The sequence below is a fragment of the Euprymna scolopes genome, chromosome 40 (assembly GCF_053919585.1).
Source record: "Euprymna scolopes isolate OS-2025 chromosome 40, ASM5391958v1, whole genome shotgun sequence".
Taxonomy (NCBI): Eukaryota; Metazoa; Mollusca; class Cephalopoda; order Sepiida; family Sepiolidae; genus Euprymna; species Euprymna scolopes.
This window is the reverse complement of record NC_136521.1, coordinates 44,348,593-44,359,894: the sequence shown is the minus strand read 5'-3', so window position 1 is coordinate 44,359,894 and position 11,302 is coordinate 44,348,593. Positions and strand designations below refer to the sequence as shown.

The 11,302-nt window shown below is 35.2% G+C and overlaps 1 protein-coding gene and 1 pseudogene across 6 annotated transcripts in view; both read left to right on the top strand.

Annotated features, from left to right (window-relative positions):
- The window catches only part of LOC145265512 (uncharacterized), a 141,063-nt gene that overhangs the window by 91,683 nt on the left and 38,078 nt on the right, over positions 1-11,302 (top strand). For all 6 annotated transcript variants that reach the window (XM_080121413.1, XM_080121415.1, XM_080121417.1 and 3 more), the window contains exon 2: positions 2,518-2,606. In XM_080121413.1, the coding sequence (XP_079977539.1) occupies positions 2,518-2,606 (89 nt within the window). The remainder of the gene's footprint in view (positions 1-2,517; positions 2,607-11,302) is intronic.
- Positions 2,829-2,945, top strand: LOC145265795 (5S ribosomal RNA; annotated as a pseudogene).

Sequence of the window (11,302 nt, the reverse complement as noted above, 5' to 3'; positions counted from 1 at the left end):
AAGGTGTGACTAGCCTTGTTAGTGAAACTTTTTCAAACAATATGCCTTCTGGTTTCATTTAGAATTATCTTTGTGACGAATAACGGGTCTTCCCGCGAAAAGAGAAAAACTCGGCGCGTAATGCCATTGGGTAATCGTCCATTTTGTTACAACATCGGCTTGTTTTGAAGTCGGTGCGCTGGCGGGCCGAGATTCACACGTGCGTTTCTAAGCTTGGAACAGAATCACCGACATCCTCTTTCTTCGACCCCCCCCCTAGGTGTGGAGGTTTAATCGTCATCTGTTTTAAGACTTTACATGTACGGAGAAGACGTCATTGAATTAGTCATATATTAGGTACGCGCAAGAAATGACCGCGGTTGATACGGATTATGTTAATAAAAAGGCGCTTATCATATTTATTTTTATTATTAGGTTGACAAGAAAGTTCTTGCAAATTTTTTTATTTTAGTTTCAAATGATGTTTTTTTTTTCAAATAAGTTTTCGTTATAATACCTTTACTTTATATATTATTTTAAAGAGCGTTTTTCGCGCTATCTAACCGTTTTAAAACAATTACGCCTTCTTTTTAGAAAGTTTGAATACAAGATGGAAAAAAAAGCAAATTCGCATAATTTTCTCATTTCAATTCCAGCTAGGCCGAAAAACAGCTGAAACAGCTCGCGGTACTAACGAAGCATTTAGCTCACGAACCACTACCGAACTCATAGTACAATGGTGGTTTAAGAAATTTCGTGGCGGCGACGAGAGTCTTGAAGATGATGAGTGTAATGGTCGGCAATCGGATGCTGACAACGACCAATTAAGAGTCTTAGTCGAAGTCAATCCACGCACAACTGTTCGAGAATTTGCTTTTGAATTAGACGTAATGTATACGACGATTTTAAACCATTTGAGAGAGATTGGAATGATAAAAGAAAACTTGATAAATGGGTGCCTCACGAATTGAACGACAGCCAAAAGAATCGCTGTAATAAGGTGTAATCTTCCCTTTTTTAACGCAACAAGAACGACTCGTTTCTCCATCAAGTTGTGACTTTCACTGAAAACTGTTTTTTTTTACGACAACCGACGACGCTCAGCTTAGTGGTTGATATTGAAAGTGCCTTCAGAGACTTCATCACTACCAGAACGGAAGATTTTTTTACGTTACTGTCATAAATACACTTGGTATGCGTTTGCAAAAGTGTGTTTATTCTAATAGTGCTTATTTCGATCAATAAAATTTTATTTAAGACGAGATATGTTCATCTGAATTTAAAAGTTAAAAACTGCAAGAACTTTCTTGACAACCTTATATATAACAACCCCCCTCGCTCTCGCTCTCTCTCTCTCTCTCTCTCTCTCTTTATATATATATATATATATATATATATATATATAGTCATCCACATACAGTACTGTTTCGCTGTTTCACAGCTCATCAGTGCGGCTAGACAGGCAACTACCTCAAGCCAGGATTGAAACCCGACCGTTTGTACGGCAGTCAAGGCTCCTAACCATTACGCTATTGGCGGCTGCTTGAACGAGTAGTGAGTTTAACGATGTTTTGATATCGTCTGAAATACCTCCGCTCGATTTGTTTACACAAAGAGCGTCGCTTATATGCTAGTGGTAATTCGTGTTTCACTTCTCAATATGCTCAACTCAAGGTGAGGAGCACTATAGTCATCCACATACTGTACTGTTTCGCTGTTTCACAGCTCATCAGTGCGGCTAGACAGGCAACTACCTCAAGCCAGGATTGAAACCCGACCGTTTGTACGGCAGTCAAGGCTCCTAATATATATATATATATATATATATATATATATATATATATATATATATATATATATATATATATATATAATTTCATACATATATAATTCATATAGACAAATATTACATAGTCGCTACACTGAACATGTTAATGTTTCCGACAATTTGTCGGTAAGAATCAAAAGTCCTAGTCAGGCGACGTAATAAAGTTTGTGTATGACTGAAAAACGTTCGGTTATATATATATATATATATATATATATATATATATATATATATATATATATATGAATGGAAACGTATAAAAAGAGAATACGAAAAGTATAAAAGCTTATAACTTTTCTTTATTCGTTTTCAATTGGTGACGTGCAGGAATACAAAATAATATTATGAAAAAAATTGATATATATATATATACGCGAGGCTCTCTGTTTCTAAACAAAGACAATCGGCTTGAGCACTATACTATAAAAGCGGTGGGCGAATGTTTGTTTGAGATGGACATTTGTTAAGGTCATTTGAGGGTCCGCTCTCTTGGGTCGATGGGTAGAACTGCCGACTATCAACGTGATGGTTCTAGGTTCAGTTTTCGGCTAGGGAGAAGTGCCAGTCTAGCCGCACTGATGGGTTGTGATACAGCGAAACAGTACTGCATGTGGATGACTATATATATAATATACATATAAATACACTTTGGTCTTTATTATAGACTGACTGATAAATTAAACTATTATTTATTCTAATTTTTTTAACAGATGACGAGAAACGTTTTGTTGGTTGTCCTCCTCGCTCTTCTTATCTCCACACTGGCGAACGGCAGATACATTGCAGATACAAAATTGAGGTGAGTAATTGATATGAAACATATTTATATTCGAGTTACGTTATGGTTGCTTGCATTGCATCCTATTATACATTTGCATAAAGCAACGGCTAATAAAGGGAAGTAATTCATAAAATAATTTAAAAGGAAACGAATTTTACGAGCATTTATTATTAGAAATAATATACATCTCATCTGTCTGTTTAAATGTATGTATGTATGTATGTATGTATGTATGTATGTATATACTGTATAATCACGTTGACACACCGGTTCTCGTCAGATCACCGATGTTAAGCAACGTTGAGCTTGGTTAATACCAGAGGGGTGACCATTTGGGAATTCTAGGCGCTGTATGTGCTTTCCGCTTATCTCGGCATTGCTTCCAGTCGTCCTGAACCTCCACTTGTCACTGGTATTCAACAATGTTGACTTAGGAGAGGTGTGGTTGGTGATTGCGCAACTCTTGCCACAGAAATTTCACGCGCAGGCACCTTTACAGTGGGTATCCATATTCTGTCAAGACTGAAGGAAGACCTTTTTTATGTATGTATGTATGTATGTATGTATGTATGTATGTATGTATGTATGTCTAAAACTTTCGACAGAGGCGACGGATTTTCACGAGATCGGTAGCGTTTTCAAACTCGATCCTTCGGACGACAAATATCGAAAAATTGACCAAAAACATGAATACCTTCAGCCTCAACGCGGCCATTTTATACAAGAAGGAATCTATTTTTTTCGCCGACATTTTTAGCAAGTCATTGTCACCGTTGGATTGACTTTAGTTATTTTCAACGTTTTTGACTTCTGGTCTGATCATGGAGACATCGGCTAAGGTTCGAGCCTACCTGCCTGCCTACCACCACATTTTTTTTTTGTTTGCTCTACACACACATTCAAACACCCGGGAAACGCCGGGCAACCAGGCTAGTTAGAAATAAGGAAGAGTCGAAACATACTAATAATTTGTTTTTATCTCTCCCGAAAACGATCCAAGTTTTATACCAATAAATAAGCAGCAAATATAAGAGTAAGGCCGTAGAACAATTTTCGACGTTTTCCTCGATATTCAGAAAATACCTTCTAAATAGGCTTTAGTTCTTGGATTGCGTTAGGGTTGAAAAAGACTTATCTATTTTAAATCTTTTACTTGGCTGTCATACATAATTAATTCAACAACTCGCTCATTGTTCAGCTATCGACGTATTTCTCTTGCTTCCTCGAATTCTACGCGGATTTAGCCACTCAATAATATTTCGTAGTGTCTCTGTGAACATTTCGAGAAAGAGTGACTCTATTTTTACAGCGTAGTCGTTTAATTTGCATGCGTGTTGCTGTGCACACCTAAAACTCGTCTATAAATTAGATGTCACAATCATAAGCCTCTTTACTTCTATGTAGGAAGAATAAAGAATAACAGTTCTGTGATATGATGATGATAATAATAATAATAATAATAATAATAATAATAATAATAATAATAATAATAATAATAATAATAATAATAATAATGCACAACACCGAAAGAATAATTATTGCAGCAAGAGACACTGAAGAAATAAACAAAATAGAAAAAGAAGAAACGAGGAAAGAAAAATGGGAAGAGGAACAGCCACACGGACGATTCATAAGGATTGCAAAATATGAGATCAATGAAAACATTTGGAAATGGGTACAAAAAGGAACCTAAACAAAGAAAGTCAATCGCCAATAACAGCCGTACAAAATAACGCGATTAGAACCAACGACATCAAAGCAAGGATCGACAAGACACAAGAAAACAGGAAATGCAGACTCTGCTGACAAAGAGACCTAACAATAAACAACATAAGTAGTGCATGCAATAAACTAGCCCAAAATGAATATAAGAATAGACACGATCAAGTGGGAAGGCAGTCAATTGGAAATTTTGCAGACAATTGCATCTTGAACACCCAGACAAATGAGACAAGCACAAACCGGCAGCAGTACTGAAAAATGGATGCCACAAGATCCCATGGAACATGAATATACAAATGGATAACCCATTCAAGCAAGAAAACCGGATATGATAATCGCCAACAAGAAGTGCAAGGAAGGTCACGAACACCTCGCACCAATTGGATCGCCAACTTCTGTTCTCGCTTCAGATGCCAAAATGAATTAATAAGTTACAATTGTATTTAATGTTTTAATCTCTCTTTATTTACTTACACGTTTTATTTATATGATAAAGTTAAGCTAGTCTAGTTAGTCATCGACAGCTACGAATCCTACAAACTGATATTTCATTCTTACTGTCGTTTTTTATGTGCCCCACAATAAAAAATGTATTTACCTGCAGTTTATGCAGATCAAATACTTGTTCCGCCTAGAAGGATGGTTACGATGGAGATAATTTTAACTAATCGCTTAAACAGCAGAAACAGGAGGTGACGGTGGTTTAGTGGTTAACGATATGGCTGACAACTTGTGTTTGCCAAGTTCGAATCCAGCTCGTTCCACTGACACACTTTCCTTTAGGGACGTTGGCAACCTTCACTTAGTCCCTTCCGTAAGTACACTATATCTTATCGAAAAAAAAGCCTTAATAAGAACGACACTAGCGAAACGAATGCCAACAAAATCACCACTATGGATGATGCTCAACAACTGAAGCAGTTAATAAATTTATATGAAACGATTCTACATTTGCATATCTGCTTCAGCTTTAAGAAAAATATACGTGTTAAATAAATATTAGCATATTTATTTCTTTAAAAGACTACACTATTATATATTACGTATAATTATCACATTTGCGTTTTTACTTTTACCTTATTTTATTTGAATTACGACGAAATAATAATGGTACATTTTCACTTTGTGCACCGAATTTCTGTGATGTTGGCTCGGGCTTGACCAGCAGCTGACGTAAACCGCCGGAATATGCCGAGCGTCGATCAAATTTTTAAACGCTTGGAATTAAAAAAATAATAATTACGGCAAAAAAAAAAATGAGAAAAATATAAAATAAAACATCACAACTTACTGTAAGTTTCATGAATACATTTTCTTTTTTTGGGGGGGGGGGTTAAATAAATAGAAATATATTAAAAAAAAATTTTTTTTTTGCTTTTCTAGATTTTTAAGAAAAACATTTGATTTTTATAGGATTGGACGAATTAAATTTGTGCATGATTAGAAACTAATTTGTTTTAGCATTAGGGTTTTGGGCTGGACTGAGTAACTTTGTATGCGATTAAAACGGATATAAGGTGCATAAAGTGAAAATATACCAATTATAAGCCTGTTTGCATAATTTTATTCATTTAATATTGAAATATATTACTTTGTTGTTATAATTCATAATTTATTTATTATATTTGTATTCATAGATGTTTTATCTTATTTTATTTATTTTTTAAAATTTCACTTAATTTCATTAATTATCTTGTTTATTTTTTGTTTCTAATTTAATTTAATTATTTAAAATTTTAGTTTTTCAAGTTTTGTCTTTTCTGTTTTTAAGATTACTATTATTATTATTATTATTATTATTATTACTATTATTATTATTATTATTATTATTATTATTATTACTATTATTATCTTTATTGTTATTATTATTATCATTATCATCATTATTATTATTATTATTATTATTATTATTATTATTGTAACATTTCCTTCTCTACTGTTAGTTTATACTTATCTAAAATTTTAGTTTGTCTGGTTTTGTGTTTTCTGCTTTTTAAAATTATTATTATTATTATTATTATTATTATTATTATTATTATTATTATTAATGTTGTAACTTTTCCTTCTCTATTGTTAGTTTATCATTATTTAAAATTTTAATTCATGTTTACTTTTATATTTTAATATTTGTATTTTGCTAAAATGTGAGTCAATTAATTTACTGCATTGCCTTTTTTTTATATTTTTTCTAATTCCCTTTTGTTCTATTAAATTTTGTGCTGATTTTTTTTCTGAACAGTATTACAAAATATATGTATTTTTAAAAAATATTTAAGTGTCGGTAAATAAATGCTCGGGCGGAACTTTTCATGGAACCTGAATTCGATCCTGCAATTTCGCCGTTCAAAGAGTCGAGTACTAATTTGTGATTCAACCGACGTTAGGAAACATGTGTGAACATTTGACCAATCAGCATTTTATCCTGCTTACCAATTTTGCGGATAGTCAATCTCACTGTGATTATACACTGATTATCTTTATGTTTACGAAGGAAATTTCTTTTGGTGTTTCTTTTTTCTTGGCTTATTTCACCTGCATCGTTAAAGAATGGAAAAATACTCCTTTCGTCTCCGAAGAGGTTTCCGTTGTGTTTTATTTCGAGGGTCATTGTATATATATATATATATATATATATATATATATATATATATATATATATATATATATATATATATATATATGATGAAAATAATGGAAATAGTATTCCGACAAAATAGAGAAAATAAAAAAGGAACAAACCGTATTATGTGTTCACCAACGTTTCGTCTTTATTTCGAGACTTCCTCTGCTTTCACCCAGAGGAAGTCTCGAAATAAAGACGAAACGTTGGTGAACACATAATACGGTTTGTTCCTTTTTTATTTTCTCTCTCTCTCTCTCTCTCTCTCTCTCTCTATATATATATATATATATATATATATATATATATATATATATATATAACTACTTAATTTACTCACATAAAATTGATATACGAAAGTATAGACTTATGTGTAAACTTTAAGTATTTACTTCAAAAGTGCTCAATACGTAGGTAGAGCTAATTAGTAATTTATAAAATATATATGGCGATTAAGCTACACTGAATATTCCGCGTTCATCCACTCTGGGACTCTTCAAGCTTATGCACATAAGCCTGAAGAGTCCTAGAGTGGATGAAACGCGGAATATTCAGTGTAGCTTAATCGCCATATATATTTTATAAATTACTATATATATATATATATATATATATAAACACTGACCGTCGAAATAAACAACAACGGAAAAAGGAAACAATATTGCAGTTTTATTTTTTAAATTTTATTGACAAAATCAACTCAAGTAACTTTATTATATAGCAGAGCTGATACCTATTCAATGTAGCCAGTTTCATGCTCAATCACCGCCTCGATACGGGCTCGGAACTGGGAGTATTCCTTTTCCACAAGCACCGGGGGGGGGTCGGCGGTTGGCGGCGATCAGATTGGCTTTGGTGTTGTGGGAGGTCCTGGTGGTGATGTTCTCGACGTAAGATCAAAGGAAGTAGTCCAGTGAGTTTCGGGTCGAGAGAGGTTATAGGCCAGTGAGAGAAGAGTACAAAGTCGTTGCACTCCTGAACCGAAGTCTGGGTCTCTTTGGATTTGTGGGCCGGCGCCGCCCTACTGCTATACCCAAGGTATGCCAGCAACCACCTGATTGCCCAAGGCATCACCACACTTTTTAGCACATTCAGGTACACTTTGGTGTTGACTTTCAAGCCGATTTCGAAGATGTCACGTGGCATGATGTTGCATTCGCTTGAAACCACACCGGAAACTTTATTTTCATTATCCTGAGCACACCCCTGTTATTTGTGACAGTCCAGCGATGTATTATGAGGGTGTTGGCAATGGTCCTGTTTTTATAACTTGGATCGGTGGAGAGCATGTTGTATAGCTGCGCATTTCCGATCTCGCTCGTTGAACATTGTGTCACTTTGAAACCTGATAGAAGGCTCATATCGCTCTTGGAATTTGTACACCACTGGCTTACTAGTAGATGGTATGCAACAAAATAGAGAACAGGTTTTCATCAAACGGAAATGGAATCATGTTGTCTTTTCTAGGGCGACGATTTTATCGTTCTATCCTGTACTTGAGATCTTAATCCAATATGTAAAATGGAGCTTCTTTGTGATCCATTCGTCAATTGCTTTCATCTCTGAACATGCAGCTTTTCGTTGCAAAACCATTGAGTGACGACCGGAGTTTAGAGGTGCCACCAAAAACGGAAGTCAAGGAAACCACTGACTTCCGAGTGAGGGATATTCTGTCTCCTATTGGCTGACAATTTTAGCAGAAGAAAAACTTATCTGTTCCCAAATAGCCTCAATAGTGGTAGTGTCGGTCGCGCACAAAGTAGCTTGGTATAACGAGACAAACTATCTATCTGTTTGTCTTTCTCTGTCCTACGCGCGCGCACACGTATCTCCTCGCTATTAAACCTTGTTTCTTTGTGACTATTTAATAAGTTTATCTGGAAAATGAACTGCGGCATTTGTGAAAAAACCTGAGTTGAAGATTGAAGGACACTTGTAAACGAAGCTTATTCGAGACCCATTTACCAAGCCTTTTTACTCTCGAGATTTACCTCCGCAATTTACCCCTGGAATTTACCTCCACAATTTACCCCTGCAATTTACCTGTCCGATAACTGAGATGCTAACATCAAGTGCCGTACTGCAACTTCTTTATATTCCAAATTGTTAATACCAAATATTTAATTTCATAAACCCCTTCATATTATCCGATCATTTGTTGACACTTTTCCCCAAGATCTGTAGGTATTTGCGTTTTTGGTGATTATTACACAACGGTATGGTTAACGGCATGACTTTCCGCTCTGTAGTCTTTAGAGTGCAATGTGAGAAGTGGGGCGTAAGACAATATTTTAGATCTGCATATCACCCAAGTGGCAATGGAATCATCGAGAGGCACCATTGAACTATAAAAGCTGTGGCAGAAAGAAACCGAATTCCACCCCAGGACATTTCTTTTTGGTATAGCATGGCACCGAAGACTGACCGAGATAGGTTTTGTATCGGAATACTTCTAATACGCATTGAAAATCGATAATCGAAGAAAGAAAAGCATAGTCCGATTTTGATCAAAAGTAACACTTTTATACAGTCTAACATCTCAAGTGTATTCGAGAAATTTTATCCTCGCACAAGCAGAATGGTCCGGCATATAAAATCAACTGTAAGATTTTTGATGACAAGGGTATGTTCGAAACGAATATTTCTGTTTAGATCATAATGGAACGATGATATCTGATTTTGCATTTTAAACTTTAATTCAAGTCATTATATAAAAATATTTTCATAAATCAATGGTAGGTTCTCTACAGTGCAATGTAAACTACAATGGAGTGTAGACGAAGTCACTGCTGGGAGACATCTTAGCTTCTTCCTGGTGCACCGCGATGAGTTCCCGACTAGAGCAGGCAATCGATCGATTTGATTGACGAATGGGCGTTTTCACCGATTTCGATTTAAATAAAAGTTTTAGAAGTGTGGCACATTCGTTGATCCTCATTAAATCCCAGGCAACGTCGAGTCTCCCTGCTAGTTTGTAATATAATTTCATTCTATATAAAAAAAAACACACCTGGCTGGGTAGTTTGTTAAGTTCATGGCTTTTTTTTTTCAAAACTATGGGTAGCTTCATATTTGAGATTTATTTTTCAAGAACTTACCATTAGTAGAACAGATTGCCGCGGGATTGGTTCCCTATGGACAACAACATGGTCGTTTTCACGTCTACTGTCAACAAATATCTGTCGAGCCGTCCTCTGAATTGGTCAAACATCTCTTCTAAATCCTTTCATAATACTATTCTATTAACTGTTAATGTTATTAACCCATATCCTCGAGTGGTGTTTGGCCTTTCTAAGTGGAAAATCAATAATCTAAATCTAGGGCATCATTCAGTCTTGCGCATGATGAAGCAACACAGCCAATGGAGGCTGAATAAGGTGATCCTGGATTTGCACGGCAATGTCTTAGTTATAAGTAGGTACAAGTGATGTGGCGATTCCAATATTTTTCCCAATTCCGATACAATTACCGATTCTGATTCTTATAATACATCTCTAAATAACTTTAAATATGGAGTACTTATGTTTCAATATTATCATTTGGCTAGGATCAAAGTGTAGTATATGTTCTTACACTACACTTCGGCTTTTTCTGACCTCGATCAGTGGAGTAGAAGTCTTTCTAGGTTGAGCCAATTTATATTTTTGTTCCTAACCAGAGTGCCCCTTTGTGGAGAGCTGGATTTTCCTCCATCGTGGGGAGGCAAGTAAATAGGAACATGTGCAGATATTTTCTTAAACGTAAAAAAATATACATTTTTGAGGGATGATCTATGGATTTTAGTTGCACTGACAGTTTAAAACAAATATTTATTATTTTATCATTACTACAAGCAGCGGAAGATTTTGATTTAAACAGAACCGAGTAAAAATAGGAAAAAGGAATCATTTTTGGCATCGGAAGATAGGCACAATATTTTTTCCGATTCCGATATCGATTCCGATACCGATTCTGATACCCCAAAAAGGTTTTAATTTTTTTCCGATTACTGATTTCGATCCCGATTAATCGTCCCAACACTAGTAGGTGCGCTTAGTGAAACAACAGGATGAAGATGCGCGATATACTGGATGATGCTCCTGCTATGTATTTCCGTTTCCTGGTCGCTTGATCTTTTTTTTTTTCGCTCAAATAAAATCATTGGAATACTAAAGTTTTCTAGGATGATGAGTCAGCAGCACTTCTTTTCAAAAACTTTCCACGTGTGGAACACAGTACCGCAGGAATGCTTCCCTACAAACTATAACAGTTTTATTTTATATGGAAGTCACCACTTATCAAGGGCCGGAGGCCACTCGGGGATAAGGGTTATTGTGTGTACAGTAATCAATGGGACAATATCGTTAGTAATGGAGATTCGATAAAGTGTCTT